The sequence below is a fragment of the Capra hircus genome, chromosome 2 (genome assembly GCF_001704415.2).
Source record: "Capra hircus breed San Clemente chromosome 2, ASM170441v1, whole genome shotgun sequence".
NCBI lineage: Eukaryota > Metazoa > Chordata > Mammalia > Artiodactyla > Bovidae > Capra > Capra hircus.
In genome coordinates, this window is record NC_030809.1 from 8,875,634 (window position 1) to 8,899,811 (window position 24,178).

The window sequence follows — 24,178 nt, forward strand, 5'->3', positions numbered from 1 at the left end:
AATGCCTCACTTCCAAGTTCGTATACTCTTCCTTAATAAAGTCAAGTGTTGGCAGGATGGGAAAGGGAAGGACTGACCTGCAGCCTATATTAGGATTACTTCTGAGTGAGAATTCCAGATCTTGTTGCTCTGGAAAGCCTAGTCCTGCCACCATATTAGGTTGATGGTGAGAAATTGAAGGCCCAGAAAGAAAGGGTGTGACTGTCCAAGGTCACAAGGCATGCCTGGGGGAGAAGTGAAGTGAAGTGAAGTGAAATCGCTCAGTCGTGTCCGACTCTTTGCGACCCCAAGGACTGTAGCCTACTGGGCTCCTCTGTCGATGGGATTTTCCGGGCAAAGGTACTGGAGTGGGTTGCCATTTCCTCCTCCAGAGGATCTTCCTGACCCAGGAATCGAACCCAGGTCTACCTGCATTGAAGGCAGATGCTTTACCCTCTGAGCCACTAGAGAAGCTCCTGGGGGAGAAGCAGAGGGCAGACCTGCTTTTCCCAACTCCCCTCCCAGAGTCCCTTGGGCTGCTCCCTGGGCCCTCCCCCAGGTATGAATTATCCACTGTGGGCTTAGTGGGACAGACTCATTTTAGCAGGAGCTGGATCGATACTGCAGGGCCGTGTAGGTCTTCACCACGGTTTGGGGTTATCTGTGCTCCAGCAAGTGGAAGCTGAGACCCCAGAGCCTTCCAAAGCCTTCAGCCCCCACTCCTGTTAATTCTGCAGTGAGACACCCAGATGGTTCCAAGTGGGAGGAAAAAACACCAGCAGATAAGAAGCGGCAGATGGGTTTCCACGGTGATAGCGCCAAGTGTCTTTCTTCTGGAACGGAGATGGGCTTGCAGGAGGGAAAACACAGGGGCGGGAAGGAAAACCCAAATCCTGGCCCCAATCTATCCAGATGGACATCTTGGAAATCTTTTGTGCAAATCATCTCCCTGCCCTGGGACCTGAGTGGGGACAGAGGACTTCATTTGTTGGGTGCCTGAGGGTCAGGCATGGTGTTCTGAAAGTCAAACATTCACGATTTCATCTAATTCTCTTCCCAGCAAGCCTTTGAGGAAGGAGCTGTTAGCAGCATTTTACAGATGAAGAAGCAGAAGCACAGAGAGATGAAGCCGCTTGCATAGAAACACAAGCTTGCTAAGTACTCTTGACCACAGCACTCTACAGGGCACCAATCCCCTCCCCCCTGGGAGACTAGCTATAATCTTTCTGGAAATTTCAGCCCAACCCAGAGAAGGAAGGCCTGGAGGGAGGCAGACTCAGGGTGCAAAGAGGGAACGCTTCAGATCAAATACAAAGATGTTAGTGCCCATTTTCTACCTGGGCATCTTGGCTAACATGACCCCTGGCACCTCAGGTAAGAAGAAACCCCATGCTTAGGCAGCCCCCAGGCAGCCTGATGCCACTATGGAAATGAAACCAACACGGTAGTGCTCAGAGCTCCCGGATGCCAGCGAGAGCTCCTCATCCCCAAATCCGAATAAAAGGCCTGCTGCAAACTTACCCTGCAGAAAACAAGATTTCTGCCTTCTCCCAGAAGCCTCCAGGCAGAAGCCAGATCCCAGGCCTTCTGTCCTCCTCTCCTTGCTTGTCTTCCTCCTATTTACTGCTCTCCACTCCTTCCCACCCTGTCCCACCCCCCTCTTCCCGAAGTGTGACCTCTCCCACTGATCAGAGCCCAGGTATGGGACTGGGACTCCTGGAGGCTTCTGTGAACCCTGAGGAGCCTGATGGAGGCCCCGGAGCATTGGCAGAGCCCAGAGGTATATTTTTAGGATGAGCCCAAGGCAGTCCTGCCTGGCAGGATTCCCTGCTTTCTCTTCCTCCATCCAAGCCCCAGAACAACTGCGTGATTTGCTTCTGGACAAGTCCAGGCCCCAGCTGGCCTGAGAGCCCCACTTCAGGGATGGAAGTAGGAGAGGCCTTGTGTACGGATGCAAGAGTGGGTGTGGACACGAGCCAGCCAGTGTGCCCAGGGCTGGGGCCAGGGGAACTGGAACAGGATCCATATCCCCACAGACCCTTCACCAGCTGGCCTTGGCCTCCTACCCTCCCAACGTTGTCCATCATCCATTCTTTCACTCATTCAACAAGCATGTATTGGCCATTTATTATACTAATCCTGGGGATGAGAAGGATGAATGTGCTATGACTCCTAGCCTCAGAACTGAAATCCTGACCTTCTCCCCCTAATCGGCTCCCCACTCAGTTCATCTCAGCTGACAGCAGCTCCATCCTGCCTGCGGCTCAGGCTCAGGCCAAACCTCACATCCAATCCATCAGCACAATTGTTTTGCCCTGGCTCAAAATAGATCCAGGATCTAACTGCTTCTTACTCCTTTCACTCATGTCACCCTGGTCCAAACCACCATCACAGCTCACCTGCCTGACTCACCTGGCCCCACGGGTCTCCCTGCTTCTGTCTCTGCTGCCAAATCAGCCTCTTGCCAAGAGTCCCAGTGGTGCTGGGAAAACAAGGTCAGACCAGGCATACGGCAGGCAGAGTCCCCACCCAGAACCTGCACCCTGGCAGGAATGATCTTCCCCTAGAAACACCTTCCACTTACTCCCTCACCTCACAGGTCAGCTTTTCCTGCCCTTTTTTTTTTTTAATATTTATATATTTATTTGACTCCATCATGCCTCACTTGCGGCACATGGAATTTCTTACTTGCGACATGGGAACACTTTAGTTGCGGCATGTGAAATCTAGTTCCCCGACCAGGAACTGAACCCAGGCCCCCTGCATGGGGAGTGTGGAGTCTTAGCCACTGAACCACCAGGGAAGGCCCCACGGAGGCCTGCCTTTAACATTTAACAGTGCAGGCCCTTCCCTTCTCCAGAGCACTATTGCCAACTATCTCATGGGATGTGTTACTTGTCTGTTTTGTTTATTGCTGCTTTTCCCTCTCAGGAAAGCAAACTCCACCAGAGCAAGATTTTGTTTGCTTGGTTCACTCCCTGAGGGCCTGCCTGGCCCAGAGTAGGGGCTCATTAAGTAGCTGTAGAATGAGTGAGTGACTTGTGGGGTGACCCAGAAAAAAACTGTTCCTGCCTCCACTTTTGCCATTTCCTGTCTGTCCCCACACACGCAACCACAGTGATGTCACTGCCTCAGACAGCTTTTCTGGCCCCCTGGGTTAGGCAGCCCCTGTGGGCCTTTCCATAGTCCCCTTCCCTCGTCCTGTAATTGCCTGGTAGCTGACTTCTCTTTCCCTAGTACAGTGAATTTCAGGGGAGGGAGTGCATAATGTTTGTCTCACTCAGGAGCTAGAATGGTCCAGAGGTGAAAGGAATGGACAGCCTGGGTCTAAGTCCAGGCTGGGGTGTGGAAATTGAGTCAAGTTACCTAAGCTGGGGCTTCCCTGGCTGTCCAGTGGTTAAGGTCCTTGCTTCCAACACAGGAAGCGCAGATTCAGCCCCTGATCTGGGAACTCAGAGCCCATACACCAAGGGGCAAGGCCCCCCAAAAAGAAGCTACCTCAGCTCTCTGGGTCCATTTCCTCACCTGGAAAATGGGGATAATAATAGTATCTCCCTCAAAGCCCCCTCAGCAGAGGATTAAATAAACCAAGACGCTGGCATGTAGAGCCACAGATGGCACCAGGTATACTAGGAAGGTTAGCTATTATTGTTCTTCAGAATTGTATCTCCAGAGCCTGGCACAGAACCTAGCCTGTACTTAGCACAGATTAAGCGTTTGCTGGATGAGGGACCTCCCTGGTAGTTCGGTGGTTAAGGACCCACCTGCCAATGCAGCAGACACAAATTCAGTCCCTGGTCAGGGAACTAAGATCCCACATGCCGACGGGCAACTGCTGAGCCCGTGCCCCCTGGAGACCAAACACCGCAAATCCCGTGTACTGCAACTATGACCAGAAGTAGCCAAAATAGATAAATATGTATACATTGTAAAAAAAAAAAAAAAGTGTTTGCTGGATGGATGAATGAGTGTGTACAGGCACAGAGGAGAAGGAGCGGCATGAGAACTTAAAGGAGGGCCCTAACCCAGCCAAGGAGAGTCAGGGAAGCTTCCTGTAGGAAGGGAGCTTTGTGCCAGTCTCTGGAGGAGGAGGAGGAGTTAGTGGAGGAAGGGGAGAGGCAGAAGCAGCGAGTGCAAAGCTCCTTTTCTCTTGTTGCAGAAGAGAGCCTGATGCCTGTGGAAAGTCAGCATCTCCCTTAGTTATTGACCCTGTAATGTGAAGAGGCCAGAGTCCCCCTGTGTGGGCCATTTTGAGGACATTCTTGAGTGTGTGAATGGTGCCCCACCCCAGGCTCACTGCCCTCTGAGGCCCTAACATTCCTGTGGTGGCTCCCTCATCGCATCAGCAGCCCTCTGAGATCAGGGGAAGGCAAGAAGGCAGGAGGCTAGGACTTCCCTGGTGGTCCAGGGGTATAGCATCCACCTTCCAATGTGGAGGTCACATCAGCAACCCTCTGAGATCAGGAGAAGGCAAGAAGGCAGGAGGCTAGGACTTCCCTGGTAGTCCAGGGGTTTAGAACCCACCTTCCAATGTGGGGGTCACATCAGCAACCCTCTGAGATCAGGAGAAGGCAAGAAGGCAGGAGGCTAGGACTTCCCTGGTAGTCCAGGGGTTTAGAACCCACCTTCCAATGTGGGGGTCACATCAGCAACCCTCTGAGATCAGGAGAAGGCAAGAAGGCAGGAGGCTAGGGCTTCCCTGGTAGTTGAGGGATTTAGAATCCACCTTCCAACGTGGGGGACACTGGGCCAGTCCCTTGTTGGGGAACTAGGATCCCACTTGCCCTGTGGCAACTAAACCTGCATAGCAACTACTTGGCCCTCATGCCACCCTGCACCACAATAGAGAACCCATGTGCCGTACCGAAGATCTGATGCAGCCAAATAAATAAATAAATATTTTTAAATTAAAAAAAAGAAAAAAAGCCAGGAGACTGCTACTTGTTGAGGGACACCCCCCACAGGGTAGGCCTGGCTTTTAACTAGGCTATGGTCTTAAAGTGGATATTATTACTCCCTCCCTAGAGAATCAGAGACAGAGGCCCAACATTGTCCAGCCAGTAAGAGACAGAAACAGAGGCCACTCCAGGTCAGACTGGGGCTCCTGGCAGCCAGCCTGTCTCTCTATCACTTCAGTGATTCCTCACTGGGTGACATCACCCATTCCTGACTCCCGCCACAGAGCACAGACCCAAGAACTGAGAGGTAGGGGGTGGCTGGGGGGACCCTCAGTGGGGTGTGGATCAATGGAGTCAGGAAATGGAGCCTTCAGGAAAAAGAAAGTGCTGGTCACTTAGTCGTGTCAGACTGTTTGCAGCTCCTCTGTCTATGGAATTCTCCAGGCAAGAATCCTGGAGTGGGCTGCCATTTCCTTTCTCCATGGGATCTTCCCAACCCAGGGATCTAACCCAGCTCTCCTGCATTGCAGGCAGATTCTCTACCATCTGAGCCACCAGGGAAGCCCTTCACCCTCAGGAAGAACTCCATATATGGACTGGAACAAGGATCCAGTACTACAGACCCTTCCGACAGAGCTCCAGGTAAGGGCAGACCCATGGGCCTGAGTGTAAGGTGTCAGGAAAGGTGCTGGAAAAGCTGGAGCTAGAGTTGGATTGGCAGAGGGTAAGGGTTCGGGGCTGAAGGAAGAGAGACCAACCCTGGGAATAGTTGGAAGCACCTTATCCAGTATCACACACCCACCCCGCAGCCACTTGATGCCTCACTTATCTCTTCTGTTGATGGAAGGGGTTAAAACGTGGAGAGCCTGTATCCCATCTAGGAGCAAGTCCCCCAGTTGCAGTGACCAGTGGGAAGCTCTAAGGACTCTATAGTCAGGACCTCAAGGTTCAAATCCCACCCTGCCACTCCTTAGCAGGGTCTCTTTAGAAGATACCATCCCCTCTCTGAGTTTCACTTTGCTTATCCATAGGAAACGACAGTGATTAAACCTTGGTCTTCTAAGGCTGACGTGAGATAGAGGTTGGAATAGCTCAAGGCCAATCATGAGCTGTGGGCCCTGCTGGTTATCATTATTAGCAATCCAGAAAACTGGTTTGGAAGGGGTTAAGTGGAAAGCTTGCCTCCCAGACAGGAGCCAATCAGAGCTGGCAGGGGAGGAGTCAGGCTGCCGCTGGGAAAGAGATCTAGATTGACCAAACACTGCCCTGAGAAGGGAGGCGCAGCAGGGCTTGGGAGCCATGGGGCAGGGGCTTGGCAGAAGGTCCCCGGCCTCTGCACCCTGATAGCTCCAAGCCGAGGGTGCAGGACCAACTGCTAGAGGTGGAGGGAGGAGGGACTGAGCTGCCTGGGCTGGGACTTAGGCAAGGTGGGAGAGGACCAGGACTTAGAGCCCTCCCAGCCCCCCAGGCAGGGGCCACCGGCTGCACTCAGGCCTTGGCCCTCAGCTGACCCTGAGAGCCCACATGGGATGTAGGGTCTAATTTTAGTTCCAGCCACAGGGCCCTCAGCCCAGGAGTGCTTGCCATTGGACACAGGGTGGCCGGGCTGCTCAGGGGCTGCTCAGAAAGGGGGAGGATTGGGGAAACCAGCCCTGCTTCCATCCAGCCCTGCACCCTGGCCAAACCACCTCGTGTGGGAATCCTGACAGGTCCCCCATGGCCTGGCAGACTGCCCTCCTCTCCCTCAAGGCCAAGGTCAGGGGGTGCAGCCAGGAGGGCAGAAGGACACTGGCTTGCAGTCTGCGCAGGGGTTGCATCAGCCTGAGCAGCACCCAGGGGCAGGGGGCCTGCTGGGAAGGGCAAAAACTGGCTTGGTTGTCCAAAGGCCAAGGAAGCAGAGTCCGGACCACAAGAAGGCAGGGCCAGAGAGCGGGGTCCTCCCTGGCCCATGACTTGTGACTTGCTGTTGGATCTTGCCCTTCATAGGCCTCAGTCTTCCCATCTGTACAATGAGGGTGCTGACCTAGAAGGTGGATCCCCATCCCAGAGGCCCCCTCTGTGAACCCCTGGCTTCCCCTGCTTCCTGCAGCCCTGGCTGTGGGTGGCCACATGCAGTCATGGAGAAGAAAGTCCCTTTGGCTGGCCCTGTCAGCCTCCTGGCTCCTCATCCTGCTAAGAGTCTTCCCAGTTCTCCGCCTGGCAGAGCCTGCCAGACGCCAGGCAGGGGGCCCCCAAGGCTGGCCCCGCTGGCTGGACGCAGAGCTCCTGCAGAGTTTCTCCCAGCCTGGGGAGCTCCTGGAATATGGCCCTCAACCTCCTCAAGCCCCCCGTGGCGGCAGCTGCTACCGGGAAGCTTGCTTTGATGCCTCGAGGTGCAGAGGTGGTAGCCTCAAGGTGTTCGTGTACTCGGCGGTCGGACCCATCTCTGAGACTCCGCGCAAGGTCCTGACTTCCATCGAGGGCTCCCGCTACCACACAGCCAGCGCTGCGGAGGCTTGCCTCCTCGTCCTCGTCCTCAGCCCCGACACCCCCGCTGGAGAGTGCCACCCGGCGCTCCCGCAGTGGGATGGGGGCAAGAACCATCTGGTCCTCAGTCTCCACCCCACCCCTTGCCTCCGGATCTTCCAGCTGGGACAGGCGATGGTGGCCGAGGCCAGCCCCACGGTGGACACCTTCCGGCCTGGCTTTGACGTGGCCCTCCCGCTTCTCCCCGAAGCCCACCCTTTGCGAGGGGGGGCCCTTGGCCAGCTGCAGCAGCACAGCCCCCTCCCTGGGGTGGCCCTGATAGCTGTGGCAGAAGATAGGGGCGGGTGGCGCTTGGCAGGGACCAACTTCTCTGCCTGCCCCTGGGATGGACGCTGTGAGCAGGACCATGGACCCAAGCAGTAAGTGGACCTCTCCCCTCGGGGGCTGGATGGGAGGGGTCTGTGGTGGGAGTGAGCCCAGGAGCCCGGGTAGGATTGAGATGGGCAAATTTAGACCTCAGCTGCAGCAGGAGGGAATTGGGTTAGATAACAGAGAACACGACCACCAAGATGGTGATCTGCTACAAGGGGTGTTCAAGGCAGATTTTGGACTTTTTTCTTGGGGATCTTTAAAAGCATAAAATGTGACTCACTCCTATTTACTCTTCTTTTATGCCAATCCCTCCTTCCCTAACATTTTATTTAACATACAAGTCTATAGTGCTTACTGTGTGCTGTGCTAGTCACGCAGTCGTCAACTCTCTGAGACCCCATGGACTGTAGCCTGCCAGGCTCCTCTGTCCATGGAATTCTGCAGGCAAGAATACTGGAGTGGGTAGTCATTCCCTTCTCCAGGGGATCTTCCTGACCCAGGGACTGAACCCAGGTCTCTTGCCTTGCAGGCAGATTCTTTACCATTTGAGCTACCAGAGAAGTCCCAGTATGTGCTAAGCACATTTTATAAATGGTTATCATAAAATAATACTAATCTCTATTCTTTTAAGTATTGGTGTACCAGACACTAAAGCCCAGAGAGGTTAAATAAGTTTCCTGAGGCCACCCAGCCAGAAAGAGTACAGCTAGTATTTCAATCTAGGATTGCATGGCTCCAAAGCCTTCAGCATTAGAGTTCTGGGTTTTAAGCAGGAGTTTATGATCAATTCTGTAACATACCTCTGGGCCATGATCACAGATGGAAGCTGCTCCTATGTCTCATTTTGGGGATTAACCTCTAGCCTTTGGCTATAGCAAATATGGATAAAGTCAGACCTGCAAAAGCATTCCCACCAGTGAGAGTGTCTGAATACATACAAGGGACATGGGAACCCATGGGGACATGGAGAACTCATTCAAAAATGTCTCCACCTGGGCTAGTTGGTAAAGCAGTTAGCCCCTAAGCACTAATCCCTCTGTACCCCCAGGAAGCCAGCAATATCCACAGGCTGGCCGGGCAGACTGGAGTTGGAACCTGTTACTCTAGAATCCTTCTCTTGCCCCGTGTCAGATATCTCCCTGTTCTTTGCTAGAACAACATGGCTTATTCTGAGCTCCACTTCCCTCCCAGGAATTCTTCACGTGGCCAAGCTCCATTTTTGCCTCTGCCTGGGGCTTCTGGGGCTTCTCTCAGCCACAGGGCTCTTGTGGGACTGGAATCTCTCTACCTCCCAAAGGCACGTGGCCTCCAGGGAGCCCCGCAGCCAGGTTAGGAACAGCAGACCTGTCCTTCAGTCCCCATGGCCCTTCTGCCAGGACCCATCCCTAGCAGGCATCTTCTGGACCGCACCTGAAATGCTGGGGATCCCCCCAGGCACCTCAAGCTCCAAATTCAGAGAGAGCTGACCTTTGGTGACTCCACTCATTTGCCTGGCCTTACTTCTGATTAGACACTAAGCCATTCTTAGTTATAGGAAGTTCTTTCAGCTGACTTTCAGTTCAGTTCAGTTCAGTCGCTCAGTTGTGTCCGACTCTTTGCGACCCCATGAATCGCAGCATGCCAGTCCTCCCTGTCCATCACCAACTCCCGGAGTTCACTCAAACTCACGTCCATCGAGTCAGTGATGCCATCCAGCCATCTCATCCTCGGTCGTCCCCTTCTCCTCCTGCCCACAATCCCTCCCAGCATCAGAGTCTTTTCCAATGAGTCAACTCTTCCCATGAGGTGGCCAAAGTACTGGAGTTTCAGCTTTAGCATCATTCCCTCCAAAGAAATCTCAGGGTTGATCTCCTTCAGAATGGACTGGTTGGATCTCCTTGCAGTCCAAGGGACTCTCAAGAGTCTTCTCCAACACCACAGTTCAAAAGCATCAATTCTTTGGTACTCAGCCTTCTTCACAGTCCAAATCTCACATCCATACATGACCACAGGAAAAACCGTAGTCTTGACTAGACGGACCTTTGTTGGCAAAGTAATGTCTCTGCTTTTGAATATGCTATCTAGGTTGGTCATAACTTTTCTTCCAAGGAATAAGCGTCTTTTAATTTCATGGCTGCAATCACCATCTGCAGTGATTTTGGAGCCCAAAAAAATAAAGTCTGACACTGTTTCCCCATCTATTTCCCATGAAGTGATGGGACTGGATGCCATGATCTTCGTTTTCTGAATGTTGAGCTTTAAGCCAACTTTTTCACTCTCCACTTTCACTTTCATCAAGAGGCTTTTTAGTTCCTCTTCACTTTCTGCCATAAGGGTGGTGTCATCTGCATATCTGAGGTTATTGATATTTCTCCCGGCAATCTTGATTCCAGCTTGTGTTTCTTCCAGTCCAGTGTTTCTCATGATGTACTCTGCATATAAGTTAAATAAGCAGGGTGACAGTATACAGCCTTGACATACTCCTCTTCCTATTTGGAACCAGTCTGTTGTTCCATGTCCAGTTCTAACTGTTGCTTCCTGACCTGCATACAGATTTCTCAAGAGGCAGGTCAGGTGGTCTGGTATTCCCATCTCTTTCAGAATTTTCCAGTTTAGTGAATGCTAAATGCTGTCAGTTACCGGTGAATCTGAAAGGTATTTTAGCCTGAATTTTGAGAAACTGAAACTTGGGGAATGCACACGGTAGGTAGGAGCTCACTAAATGTTTACTGATTGAATCCAAACTGGCCAGAACCAGCCAAGATTTTCTAATAGCTGTGGGCCACCGTCTGAGTTGCCTTTTTGATAGTTTATTTCCAAGGTGTCATGCCTGGCAGCCTCTAACTGTCCCCCGAACTTCAAGCAGTTCTGTGTTTGGCCTCCACCCACTTTCAGGCATCAGAACTTGTAATCTCTGGAGTAGCTGGAGCCTCAGTTTCCCTGTAGTGCCAGGCAGCTGTCTGAACAGCAGTCAAGTATAGGGACAGAGAGAGGGAGGCCCACAGCCGTGGGCCGGCCCTGGAAGGTGGCCTGAATAAACAAGGGCTGGCCAGAGAAAGCGGGGATTCACATCCCTGCCACTGGCCCACATTTACCCCGCTGGGGGTGGGGGAAGGGCGAAAGGGAGCATTTGGGGAGAGCCCGCTCTCCGGGGTCGGGCGCTGTGCCAGCTATGGCTAATCCTCTCAAGCACATTTCAAGGGAGGTGTTACTATCCCCATTTCAGGGAACAGGAAACTGAGGCTCAGAGAGGTGGAGGGAGCCAGCCAAGGGCCTTTGGTGACAAGCTGCTTGGTTCACCGGGGCCTCCCTCACTGCTCTGACCTGGCACTTATGAGCTGCAGAGCTTGAGATTAAACCGCACATTTCTGGCTCCAAAGCACATATTTTTCCACCTTCGTTGAACAGTCTCCTGTTGCTTTGGAATAAGCCTCTAACAGTTTAAATTGTTATTTATTTACTTTTATGAATAGGGGATTCATTCACATGGTACGAAATTCCAAAGGCACAAAAGGGTGTACAGTAATAACTCCCTGCCATTCCTGTCTCCGGCCACCCAGTTTTCCTTCCTGGAGCTAAACACCGTTGCTAGTCTCTCTTGTGTCTTTTCTGAAGTACTCTGTGTGGATATAAACGTGCATAGGTTCTTCCCTGCTTTTTTCTTAAACATAAATTTAATGCATGTTTAAGATCCCCTGCCCTGTCGCCACTGGGCCCAGGAGGTGCAGTGCCTAGGGCCCATGATATTGTAGGAGCCCATGAAACTGTTTTCATTTCTTTGAAAATCAGAAGAAAAAAAGAAATGAACTTTTGAATAGAAGAAAATGCTTTAATATATTAGTAGGTTCATTTTTATACCAACACAGTTGTCGAATATAATGTCTATAATATTTTTATGGTTGAGAGGCTGCAAAGGCCAGAGCCTAGGGCATTGCAAATTGCAATGCTGCCCTGCCTGGGGCCATGGGCGGAGTCACCTCGTCAGCAGCCTTGGGCACTGAGGGCCCAAGTCCATGGCAAACACTTTACACAGTCACAGATGATCAGCAGTCACCATGACATCCCTTCTACAACACACACACACACACACACACACACACACACACACACACACACACACACGCCATGCAGTGCTCAACCAGCCTCTGATAGGGAACTCGACACCTCCCAAGGCCACCCACTGACTACTCTCAGCCAGCTCCATTACTAGAATTTGTGCCAAAACTGACCTTTCAGACCTTTGGTCCATTGGTGCTGAGTCTCCCCTCTGTTGCACACTGAATGCCCATTCTCTGCGGGGTTCTCTGCTTGGCCCTGGGGATATTGGCTGAAGGAGGCACAGCCCCAACCCTCAAGTAGCTCGGTCTTATTAGAGAGACAGGCAAGTCCCTGGTTATGACAGACATTGTTAAGCAGAGAGAGGCTGGGTGAGCTGCCTGCCTGGCTCCTCTACTTCAGAGCTGCGGAACCTCTTTAGGCCTCAGTTTCCTCATCTGTAAAATGGAGCATACACATACCTCTCATCTCATAGGGTTGCTGTGAGAATGAAGTGAGTCTAAGTACTCAAAGCACTTAGAACAAAGGACATGCTCAGTGAAGGTTAGCTCAGTTCATTACTTCTTCAGGGCATGGAGAGGCTGTGGGAGCAGAGAGGAAGGCACCATCTCTGGAGGGACCATGGAGGGCTTCCCAGAGGAGGTGATATTTGAACTTTACACATTAAGACTGAGTAGGGGCAACTCTTCAGGCTGCAAGGCAGGGACGGGTGCTTCAGGCTGAGGAAGAAGGATGTGCACACACACAGAGGGGACAGTGGAGGTTAACGAGAACTGACTGGTACAGTTTATTCAGTAAGTTATCTGGCTCTGGTTTCTCCGTAGCCTTCAACTTAGGAGTTTTCAGTCCTTTAGGGGTTTATTGAGGAGGAAGAGAGGACTGTATCTGGCTGGCGCCGTGGCTTTTAGTGAGATGGAGGGTGTCCTGTTTTTAACTTGTGGCTTCTTCCAGGAGAAGCCTGATGGACACCTGAGCATCAGACAAAGAAAGCAGGGTCCGCTGGGATACCCCTGGGCAGCAGCTCCAGGGTAGTCCAGATAACCCAGGGTCAGGGGTCAGCATACCTTGGTTCTAGTTCCAGCAGAGCCCCCACCCTTTCTGAGACCCTGAGCCAGTCCTCGGGCTCTCTGAGACTCAGTCTCCCCATCTGTTCAAGGAAGGTTGGTCCAGAGGCTAACTGCTCCTAGGACTGCTTCCTGAAAGTTGAGACTCAGGACCAGACAGGCTGTAGGTGAGAAGGGTCCTGGGATCCTCTCAGCCCTACTCCTCAGTCCCACTCAGAGCAGGTCTATGGGCCCCAGAGTCCTGTGCACACCCGTGTTTGCACATATACACACACTACACCACACACACAGCACACCACACACACACAGCACACCACACACACACACACCACACCACACACACCACACACACACACCACACCACACACACCACATCACACCACACACACTCCATAGCCCAGAGTCCTGTGCACACCCATGCGTGCAGGTGTGCATACACACATCACATCACACACACACACACACACACCACACCACACACACCACATCACACATACCCCATAGCCCGGAGTCCTGTACACACACATGCACACACACATGCACACACACACACATGCACACACACATACCCGCACACACACACACCCCCTGTAGCCAGGTCATGGCACTCCTTCCCTGGCTGGGCAGTCCCAGGGTAGGTAGTGGCTCTGAGGAGGCTGTGACTCCTACCCCACCCCTCACAGACACGCAGCCTGAGGGTGGCCCTGGGCCTGGGGGGAGGGGAGGGGGAGGAACAGAGGAGGCCTGTCCTCTGGGCGAGGGGGCCTCTCTGGGCAGCTGCTTCCTGTGTGGTTCCAGGCTGGGGGCCCAGCCCACCTTCGGACAGAAGAGCCTTTCACGGGCCTGGGCTCTGAGGATGGGGGGAGAGCAGGGCATGGAGGCCGCTCAGGTGAGGGGTGCCCAGAAGTCTGCGTGTGGCGAGTAGTGGGAGGGCAAACGCGTATGTACGCGCCCAAGTCAGTGGAAACAGCAGCTAGGCTGCCTCCCATTTTGCAAATGAGCAAACCATGGTCCAGAGAAGAGAAGGGAGGCGCCTAATCCTGAGGGCAGCGGCAGAGAGCTTGAGCTCGGGGTTCCTGCCCACTGCCTCAGCAGTGGGACGGGGACAGTGTGTGGCTGTGTGTGTGCAAGAATGTTAACATATGAGAACATGATGGTGGGCTTGCACATTGTGAATTTGGGAGTGTTAGTGTGGAGGGCTGGGGGGGCATCAAGGGAGCTGGGGTGGGGGCATCAAGGGAGCTGGGGTGGGGGCAGCTGTCTTAGGCTTTCTATGTGCAGGACCCCTTCCTGTGCCTCTTTAGGACCCACCCCCAGGCGACGCTACCCAATGCCACCTTCTGCCTCATCCCTGGCCGCAGTCCTGATGCCTTGCACTTCCTTCAAGCCTTGCAGGTACAACCCGGATGGGGGCACCCCCCGGCCCTCTCCCACCACACTCCTGAACTGGAAGGGTAGTCTAAGCCCAGACCAGTGGGAAGGGGCGGTGAGCTGCCTACTCCTTTACTCTGAGGCTCAGGTGCGTCTCCAGCCGTATTCACTGCACCCCATGCAGAACAATACCCGATCCCCAGAAAAATCCCGCTTTTCTCTCCTCTTTACCCCTTGCCCCCAGTGCAGCAGAGAGGAGGGGAGAGTGTGTGCAGGTTGGGACTGGGCTCCCCAGTGACCCCCCTACCCCCCAGGCTGGCTGCATCCCTGTGCTTCTCAGCCCTCGCTGGGAGCTGCCCTTCTCGGAAGTCATCGATTGGACCAAGGCGGCCGTTGTAGCTGACGAGAGGCTCCCACTTCAGGTAGCTCAGGGCCCTGCCTGTGGGGTGAGGACTGGACTCGGGACCGGGGGGGACCCCGGGATCCTAGCCCTCACTCCTATCCTCCATTTATGTATATTGATGACTTTAACCCCAGCCCTAAGCCTCTGGGGTTCTGAGAGCAAGTCCTCAGCCTCTTTCAGCTTCAGTTCCCCCATCTGTACAATGGGATAAGTTAGACTAGATGATCTCCATGGGCCCAATCCCACCAGTCCATGACTGCTTAAGTACCTAGCTTAAGGAAAAGTCACCAAAAACTCCAAAATCTGAGCGCCTACATGGAGCTTGGAGTGGGAAAGCAAAACGCTCAGTGATTTTCCCGTCTGATGAAACTAACTTTGCTCATCTCTGAAAAATATAAACGTAAGCCTCGAATCTCCTGAGAAGTGGAGAACAGGGCAAGAAGCTAACAGGACTAGCTTCCTTCCACTGAGCCTCTACAATGTGCTAAACACTTAATATCTATCAGCTAATTTAATCCTTGCAACCACCCTATGAGGCCATGACTATCTGTCCACTTTACAGATGAGGAAACAGACTCAGAGATGTTAAGTGCTTTGTCCACAGTCACACAGTTACTAAGTGGCATTTAAACTCAGCTCTGTGTGACCCTTGAACACTTGATTGCTAAATTACCTGGGATTTTGCCAAGGATGACAGCTGCCAACCCACGTAGAGAACCACGGGAGCCGACTTCTGGTTCCAGACCCGCACCCTAGGTTGTCTCCACACCAGGTCAGTCACAGCCTGCCAGGGCCCCATGCTTCCTTTCTCCCTCTGGCCCCAGGTCCTGGCTGCCCTCCAGGAGATGCCCCTCACACGGGTCCTTGCCCTGCGTCAGCAGGCCCAGTTTCTGTGGGATGCGTACTTCTCCTCCATCGAGAAAGTCATCCATACCACTCTGGAGGTGAGGGGGACTCACTTGAGGGGGACCCGGATGCCTGGCTCCACCCCATCCCTGTCCCCTCACCATGCTCCTCTCTTCAAACACCTCCTCTGCCCTGGTGCTTAGGCTTCCCCCTTGAAGATGCTTCTGGGAAGAATCTGAGACTTGGCTCCAAGCTCCTGAATGAGCTCCTGCTCCGGTCTTGGCCCAGTTTCCCCCTCTCTAGAGCGACATCTGTAGCAAACAGATATCTAAGCATGCGCCAGCTCCCGCTGATGGGCCTTGGTTGCCTGGGGCTTGTGTTGGGAGGGATTCTAGTTCCGGAAAGAACGTCATGGCCTGTTCGTGGTGTCTGCCATGAGTGCAGAAAGCATCAGGCAGCGACCCCTACTCTGGACTCTGAACCCTGCTGTCCCCAGCCGTCTGGTGATCCAGATGCTCCCTCCCCGATTCCTGGAGAGGGTGGTGTGGGGCTGCACCGGGTCCTCGCTTCCTCAGGCCCCGCCCACCGCCACACTGGCCACGCCCTCTGCCCAGCCTTCTCTCCTTATGCAGATTATTCAGGACCGAATCTCTGGAGCATCTGCTCACCCCTCGCTCCTGTGGAACAGCCCCCCAGGGGCACTCCTGGCCCTGTCCACTTTCTCCACAAGCCCCTCGGACTTCCCCTTCTACCACCTACAGCAAGGTGAGTGCCCTAGGGATGGGACAACTTGAAGTCCCCTCGTCAACTCGCCCCAAGTCTGCCCCAGCTTCAACCCTAAGGTCCCACCAAGCCCCTCTCCAAATCCCCAACCCCTCCCGGCTCCCTAGGTTCCCAACTCAGGTCATTCTCCAGGGGGTTCTGTTCCCTCCCACCCTAACAGCCTGTGTCTCATTCCTCCAGGCTCTCGTCCTCTGGGCAGGTTCAGTGCCCTGATTTGGGTGGGGGCTCCAGGCCAGCCCCCCCTGAAGCTCATCCAGGCGGTGGCAGGCGCCCAGCACTGTGCCCAGGTCTGCCCCCTTGCCAGCTGGGGTGCTTGGATCCAGAGTAGGGGCAAGGAACAGGGTGGGGCCCTTGAAGACATCTGGATACCAAGGATAACCACACGTTGTGGGAGAGTCATGGGAAGGATTTTCAAGTACCATTGCTGCCTTCCTCTTTCAGTTCCAAGTTTCTCCCTAGGTTCTTTCCACCTCTATCCCCTCTTTCCTCATGGAAACTGATGAAGCCCCCTGAAAAACAGGCACCTCTTGGGAGGTTGAAGTAAACGTGAAGTGAAAGAAAGTGAAGTCGCTCAGTCGTGTCCGACTCTTTGTGACCCCATGGACACCAGGCTCCTCTGTCCATGGGATTTTCTAAGCAAGAATACTGGAGTGGGTTGCCATTTCCTTCTCCAGGGAGTCTTCCTGACCCAGGGATCGAACCCAGGTCTCCCGCACTGTAGACAGACGCTTTACCGTCTGAGCCACCAGGGAAGTGAACGTACATGCGTTCATTTGCTCATCCGGCATTTTCTGAGCACCCTGGGCTTGATGCTGAGGATGCAGAGAAAAAGCAGGAAAGGATTCTGCCCCAGATTCATATTTAGTTAGCATCTCCCAGAGCACAGACTGTCAAATGTCACTCCAGAGAAACCAGATACGCTCTCGAGAGTACATGAAAAGGAAATAAGCAGTTTGTTCAGCCAGAGCACAGATGGAGCAGCTTCAAAGATGGGCTTGAGCTGGGCTGGGAATGATAAAAGAGCAAGAGGAAGAGAATGAAAACCTTCGAGAAAAGATGGGGATGGGGTCAGGGTCCAGGCTAGGTGTGACCTGAGCTCTAACGCTACAGATAGCTACCTGTGTGTTACTGGAATTCATGCCTTCCAGAAACCCAGAGGCAAAAACAGGGCAGCCATGGATGCACCTTGGATCCAACTAAATTCCTTCCAAAGCCAGCTACAACAGCGGCTCCCCTAAACTTCTTCCACCCTGAGAAAGAGGACTCCTGGGACACCCCGCACCGCCACCACCTTCTGCCCCAGGCTTCAGGACATCCTCCCCCGTCTTTCCTTCTAGATCTTGGTTCTCTGGAGCAGTAAGAAGCCACCCCCACCCAGGTGGCCTGAGACAGCAGTGCCCTTGACAGTCCTTGATGGGCACAGGAAGGTGAGGATGGGGAGGGGCACAGGAAGGGCAGAAGGCTGGGATCTGGGGGACACACACATGGCAGGATTCACTTGGGCCTGAGCTGGACTTCAAGTTGGGCCTGGAGAAATCATACTGTGGGTTTCAGCTGCAGGCCTAATAGAAATGATTCTCTTCCATCCTTGTGAATTGTACTGCCAGAGAACCAAGTTTTGTGTGATGAGGGAATGCAGAGGGACTACCTTGCTGTCTCAGGTAAGGGAGAGAGGGGAAACTTGGACAGGTGGCAGCATTTGGGGCGGGGGTGGGGATGGGGCAGGTGGCTTCTGAGAATCTGGGTTTGTGTAACACAACCGCTTGCTGTGCCATCTTGGGCAAACCCATCTCTCTGAACCTGTCTCTTTGAAACAAAGGATGTTTAACAACCCCTTCCAGGGTTAAGGTGAGCATCTGATGTGCCACTAGAGGAATCCTGAAATGTCAAACCTGGAAGGAACCTAGACACCAATGGCCCCATTTAACCAAAGGGCAGACTGAAATCCGCAGAGGGAAAGCGAGGTCCTCGGGTCCGAGTTCCTTGCAGGCTTGTTTTCACGGCTCTTCCTTTTACACCATGCCTGCAGGGGGTGGCGAGGGTGGGGATCCTGCTTAGCAGATATTCAGATTCTCACCGTGGGAGCCTGGGGAGGGGTCCCACAGCTGAGTTGCCCTCCATCCCGTCCCCCTGCAGGCCAGTGACCGCTTCCTCCCGTACAGCGCCATCGACACCGATGCCATCCTGAGCCTGGACGCCCACAGCAGTCTTTCCACAAGTGAGGTGAGGACCCCTCAAGAGGACTCCTGTGTGGGTCCTGGCAGCCCCTCAGAGTCTGGGAGCTGGGATGATCAAAGATCAAGAGGTCTAGCCTCCTGCTTTAGACATCACCCAGGTGAGCCATCAGCCCCCTCCTTAGATGTCTAACAAAAGCTTTCCACAGATTCTTTGGGCTTCCCTGGTGGCTCAGATGGTAAAGAATCTGCCTTCAATGCAGGAGACCCTGGTTCAACCCCTGGGTCAGGAAGATCCCCTGGAGAAGGGAATGGCTACCCACTCCAGTATTCTTGCCTGGAGAATTCCATGGACAGAGGAGCCTGGCGGGCTACAGTCCATGGGATCGCAAAGGATCGGACACAACTGAGCAACTTTCACTTCACAGACTCTCTGAAGATATTTTCAGTTCCCAGCTGCAAAGCACTGTTTCTATTTCCCAGTTGGGGAGTTCCTAAGCAACCCCTGGACATGTTCAGGCTGCCATCTCCTCTCCCCTGAGCCCTCTCAGCCGGGCTGGCCTTGACTCCATGTCTCCGATGTTCCTGGCTCGGCAGAAAGTCCTTCCTCACACCTCACTTAAATATCTCCCCAGGTGGACTTCGCTTTCATGGTATGGCAGAGCTTCCCGGAGCGGATGGTCGGCTTTCTCACATGGAGCCACTTCTGGGATGAGGCCCAGGGGGGCTGGGGCTACACTGGCGAGAGGGCCAATGAATTCTCCATGGTTCTCACCTCAGCTGCCTTCTACCACAGGTACCGATGGTAATGCTGGCACTGGACTCAGAGGGTCACAGAGAACCCCCTCTTTGAACCAGGAGCAGGGTGGTATGGGAGTGGACACATACAGCCAGCATATAGCCCAGAGATCCAGGTTCAAGGCCACTTCCCAGTGCTGTGATGGGCAAGTCTCCCCACCTCTCTTGAGGTTCAGTTTCCTCATTTGTAAAGTGTACTCACCTCACAGGGCTGGTGTGACCATCAGATAAGAAAAGTACATGAAGTCCTTCGCACACAGATAGTCAACCCAAGGCAGCTAGTGGTATTTTAAGCAGAGCCATGCAGAGGCCATGGACAGGGTTTGGATTTGGGGGAGGTGTGGTAAATCCACAGCCTCCCTGAAGCTACTCTTTGGGCTGCCATCTTTGAAGGCCTGGGAACCAGCTGATCCTTTCCTCCTTCTCACTCTGCCTGAATTCAGACTCAGAGCCCAGGGGAGGGGGCCCCACGGAGCCTGAGGGAAAGGAAAGTTCAGTTCAGTTCAGTCGCTCAGTCATGCCCAACTCTTTGTGACCCCATGGACTGCAGCATGCCAGGCTGCTCTGTTCATCACCATCTCCCAGAGTTTGCTCAAACTCATGTCCATTGAGTCGGTGATGCCATCCAACCATCTCAACCTGTCGTCCCCTTCTCCTACTGCCTTCAGTCTTTCCCAGCATCAGGGTCTTTTCAAATGAGTCAGTTCTTCACATGAGGTGGCCAAAGTATTGGAGTTTCAGCTTCAGCACCAGTCCTTCCAATGAATATTCAGGACTGATTTCCTTTAGGATTGACTGGTTTGATCTCCTTGCTGTCCAAGGGACTCTCAAGAGTCTTCTCCCAACACCACACTTCAAAAGCATCAATTCTTCGGTGCTCAGCTTTCTTTCTCACATCCATACATGACTACTGGAAAAACCATAACTTTGACTAGATGGACCTTTGTTAGCAAAGTGATGTCTCTGCTTTTTCATATGCTGTCTAGGTTGGTCATAAGTGTTCTTCTAAGGAGAAAGTATCTTTCAACTTCATGGCTGCAATCACCATCTGCAGTGATTTTGGAGCCCAATAAAATAGTCTCTCACTGTTTCCATTGTTTCCCCATCTATTTGCCATTAAGTGATGGGACCGGATGCCACGATCTTAGTTTTTTGAATATTGAGTTTTAAGCCAGCTTTTTCACTCTCCTCTTTCACTTTCATCGAGAAGCCCTTTAGTTCTGCTTTGCTTTCTGCCATAAGGGTGGTATCATCTGCATATCTGAGGTTATTGATATTTCTCCCGGCAATCTTGATTCCAGCTTGTGCTTCATCCAGCCCGACATTTTGCATGAAGTACTCTGCATATAAGTTAAATAAGCAGGGTAACAATATACAGCCTTGACATACTCCTTTCCCAATCTGGAACCAATCCGTTGTTCCATGTCTGATTCTAACTGTTGCTTCTTGACCTGGAAACTTCCTGAGATTTCTCAGGAGGCAGGGAAGGTGGTCTGGTATTCCCATCTCTTTCAGAATTTTCCAGTTTGTTGTAATCCACACAGTCAAAGGCTTTAGTGTAGTCAATAAAGCAGAAATAGATGTTTTTCTGGAACTCTTTTGCTTTTTCTATGATCCAACAGATGTTGGCAATTTGATCTCTAATTCCTCTGTCTTTTCTAAATCTAGCTTGAACATCTAGAAATTCTTGGTTCACATACTGTTGAAGCCTGGCTTGGAGAATTTGGGGCATTACTTTGCTAGTGTGTGAGATGAGTGCAATTGTGCAGTAGTTTGAACATTCTTTGGCATTGCCTTTCTTTGGGATTGGAATGAAAACTGACCTTTTCCAGTCCTGTGGCCACTGCTGAGTTTTCCAAATTTGCTGGCATATTGAGTGTAGCACTTTCACAGCATCATCTTTTAAGATTTGAAATAGCTCAACTGGAATTCCATCACCTCCACTAGCTTTGTTCATAGTGATGATTCCTAAGGCCAGCTTCACTTTGGACCCCAGGATGTCTGGCTCTAGGTGAGTGATCACACCATCATGGTTATCTGGGTCATTAAAATCTTTTGTGTATAGTTCTGCTGTGTCGGAGAAGGCAATGACACCCCACTCCAGTACTCTTGCCTGAAAAATCCCATGGATGGAAGAGCCTGGTAGGCTGTAGTCCATGGGGTCGCTAAGAGTCGGACACAACTGAGCGACTCCCCTTTTCTATTTCTGTTAGGTCCATACCATTTCTGTCCTTTATTGTGCCCATCTTTGCATGAAATGTTCCCTTGGTATCTCTAATTTTCTTGAAGCCATCTCTACCCTTTCCCATTCTATTGTTTTCTCTATTTCTTTGCACTGATCACTTTCTTAGCTCTCCTTGCTATTCTTTGGAACTCTGAATTCAAGATGGGTATAGCTTTCCCTTTCTCCTTTGCCTTTAGCTTCTCTTCTCTTCTCAGCTATTTGTAAGGCCTCCTCAGACAACTATTTTGCCTTTCTGCATTTCTTTTTTCTTTTGCATTTCATTTCACTATTGGCTGTAGAGAAGCCACAGGGCACAGAGTAGTGGAGAGCAGAGCATACACAGGATGGGAGCTCCTGGAGGCAGCCAGGGCTCAGAAAAGGGTGCAGGACTTTCACAAGAAGCTTAGGAATTCGGGGTCAATGGGAGAGTGAGGCCAGGAGGGAGAAGAATTCGGCCTTGGGGGGGAGGGGGGGGTGGGGAATCGGGCTGCAGCCTCTCCTGTTCCTCTCCTCTCACCCAGGTATTACCACACCCTCTTCACCCACTCCCTGCCCAAGGCTCTGAGGACTCTGGCAGATGAGTCACCCCCCTGCGTGGATGTCCTGATGAACTTTCTAGTAGCAGCCGTCACCAAGTTGCCGCCTATCAAGGTGCCCTATGGGCCGTGGCATCAGAAGGCCAGACCTCCTCCACTGGTGAGGCCCCAGGGGCGTGGTCGGCACTGGGAGGGCCCTGGCTAGGGAAGCCAGGCTGTCTAACCCAAATCCTTTGTGCTGCACGGGACGGGGCGGGGGGAGGGGGGGCTGTGGGGGGCGGGGACGGGGGGGGCGGGGGCGGGGTTCCAAGTAAGAGAAGCACCCCCCCAACACATTTCTCTGCCCCCTCTTAGGCGCCTGGGGGTCCGCGGTTCAGAGCGGAGCCTCAGCCGGCCTCCCAGGACTGCCTCAACCAGATGGCGGCAGGATTCGGCCACATGCCCCTAGTGTCATCACGCCTCCGTCTAGACCCAGTGCTTTTCAAGGACCCGGTGTCTGTGTTGCGTAAGAAGTATCGCAGCCTGGAGAAGCCCTAGGAGGGACCAACCAGCTGAGACCCTGGCCCGGCTCCCAGGGGGCGCTGCAACCTGCCCGGGGTTGGGGGCGGGGATGGAGCCGCAGTCCCCTCCCCTGGAATATCTGGAGACCCAATCCAGGCTGCCGGTGAGCCCAACACGGCTGATCCCGATTGGCCAGCAACAGCCTCGCCCCCTCCTCCAGCCCAGTGGCAGTTCCCACGTGCTCCGCGCTCCCTCTGCCACCTGGCCTCTGCCTTCGCAGACCCTTTACCTGGAATGCCTTTCTCGGCTTCTCTGCTGAGCTAGCATCTGCTTCTCTTTCAGGTCCTCACCTCCTCCACGCAGCTGCCTGACCCCCACCCCCGCCCCGATCCTCTGCGCTTTCACAGCCGGTTGTCCCGTAGCCCCCTTATTCATGCTGGCTTGCACAGGTACACTGTCAGGCCCCCGGGAGGGCAGGGCCGCGGCCTCCTCTCTCTGGCCTGGCAGGGACGCCACAAATATTTGACGATCAGATAGACATCAGCCACGGGCCTGGGCCCTGTGCCGACAGTGGGCGGGGGCGTGGACAAGGTGTGCAGAGTGAACTCCACGCCTACACCCCGGGAGGCATCTTTGCCGCAGGTTCCTGGCTTGCCGGGGACAATCCTGGAGCCTCAGGGATGGAGCAAAGACGCGCCGGGGAGCAAGTTTCAGGGCTTCCTTCTCGACCGGGCGGAGCAGAGTTGGGAGGGGAGGAGGTGGGCACGCCGGTGGCCCCTCGGCTCAGGCACTGCCGTCGTCCCGCACTATCAGCCTCGTCCATTAGAGGTCAGCACCGAGCCGCGCTTCCTATTCCGGGACCGAGAGTGAAAGTCGCTCAGTCTTGTCCGACTCTTTGTGATCCCATGGGCTATACAGTCCATGGAATTCTCCAGGCCAGAATACTGGAGTGGGTAGCCTTTCCCTTCTCCAGGGTGTCTTCCCAATCCAGGGATCGAACCCAGGTCTCCTGCATTGCAGGCAGATCCAGGACCGAGAAGGGAGTTCTAAACGCCTGCTGGGTGGGATTAGCGGGCGCGGGGTCTTGGAGGTTGGTTGGTGGTGCCCAGTTTGACGTCTGAAAACTGGTTTGGCCCACACACTTTGGACTAAGAAGGGGGGCCGTTTCTAGGCGGGCTGAGTGGTAGCAGCGGCGGTCCCCAGGGCCCTGGTAGTGAGAGTAGAGTAGGGGAGGGGACTCTGGGTCCTCCTGGGCTCACCCACCTGGAACTGGAATTATCACTTCCGAAATAAAAGCGCCTGTCCTTGCTGCCTCACGCTCAGGCTATAAATACCTCCACGGCAGCTGCACGGGGGAGGGGGACTCAGGTCTCGCCTGGGATCTGGGGCCACTCTGAGAGAGAGGGACGAGGATGGTGGGTCCAAACCAGGTCCAGGGTATCGGGTGTTTTTCTGCTTTGATGGCCTCGCAGCTCTGGAAACTCCCGTGACTAGTGACTAGCTTGCTGGCCAGAACATGCTGTCCCCAAGGCCACTCCAAGGCCTCCCACCTCCATCCTCCAGTTTGACCTCTGGCCCCTGGATGACTCAGGTCATCCCTGGAGCTGCTTACAGTGTGGGGTGCCGAGAAGGCTCTCTCTCTGGGGAGCCATGGGCTGCTAGATTCTTGAGGTGGAGGGGGCACTGGGAGTTAAAGGGGAGGGGAGACAGTCTGGCCCTGAGTCAAGG

The 24,178-nt window shown here is 53.5% G+C and overlaps 1 protein-coding gene across 5 annotated transcripts; it reads left to right on the forward strand.

Moving 5' to 3' along the window:
* EXTL1 (exostosin like glycosyltransferase 1) lies at positions 6,152 to 23,766 on the forward strand. Of its 5 annotated transcripts, XM_018056208.1 has the most exons (12): positions 6,152 to 7,762; positions 14,119 to 14,209; positions 14,500 to 14,607; positions 15,413 to 15,532; positions 16,067 to 16,199; positions 16,398 to 16,504; positions 17,555 to 17,644; positions 17,825 to 17,878; positions 18,354 to 18,440; positions 19,027 to 19,187; positions 21,935 to 22,109; positions 22,304 to 23,766. In XM_018056208.1, exons 1-12 carry the CDS (start codon positions 6,987 to 6,989, stop codon positions 22,484 to 22,486), a joined length of 2,085 nt encoding a protein of 694 aa, XP_017911697.1. In that variant the 5' UTR covers positions 6,152 to 6,986; the 3' UTR covers positions 22,487 to 23,766. The 5 variants fall into 5 exon arrangements, with proteins under 5 accessions (XP_017911697.1, XP_017911707.1, XP_017911717.1 ...); XM_018056218.1 differs by lacking the exon at positions 17,825 to 17,878; XM_018056228.1 differs by lacking the exon at positions 14,500 to 14,607.

What these genes read in the sequence shown, in the direction of transcription:
- EXTL1 (XM_018056208.1), top strand. Translation starts at nt 6,987, where the DNA reads ATGCAGTCATGGAGAAGAAAGTCCCTTTGGCTGGCCCTGTCAGCCTCC. An exon ending in CAGGACCATGGACCCAAGCA is followed by an intron (nt 7,763 to 14,118) that starts GTAAGTGGACCT and finishes GTGCCTCTTTAG; the next exon opens with GACCCACCCCCAGGCGACGC. An exon ending in TCCTTGATGGGCACAGGAAG is followed by an intron (nt 17,645 to 17,824) that starts GTGAGGATGGGG and finishes TTGTACTGCCAG; the next exon opens with AGAACCAAGTTTTGTGTGAT.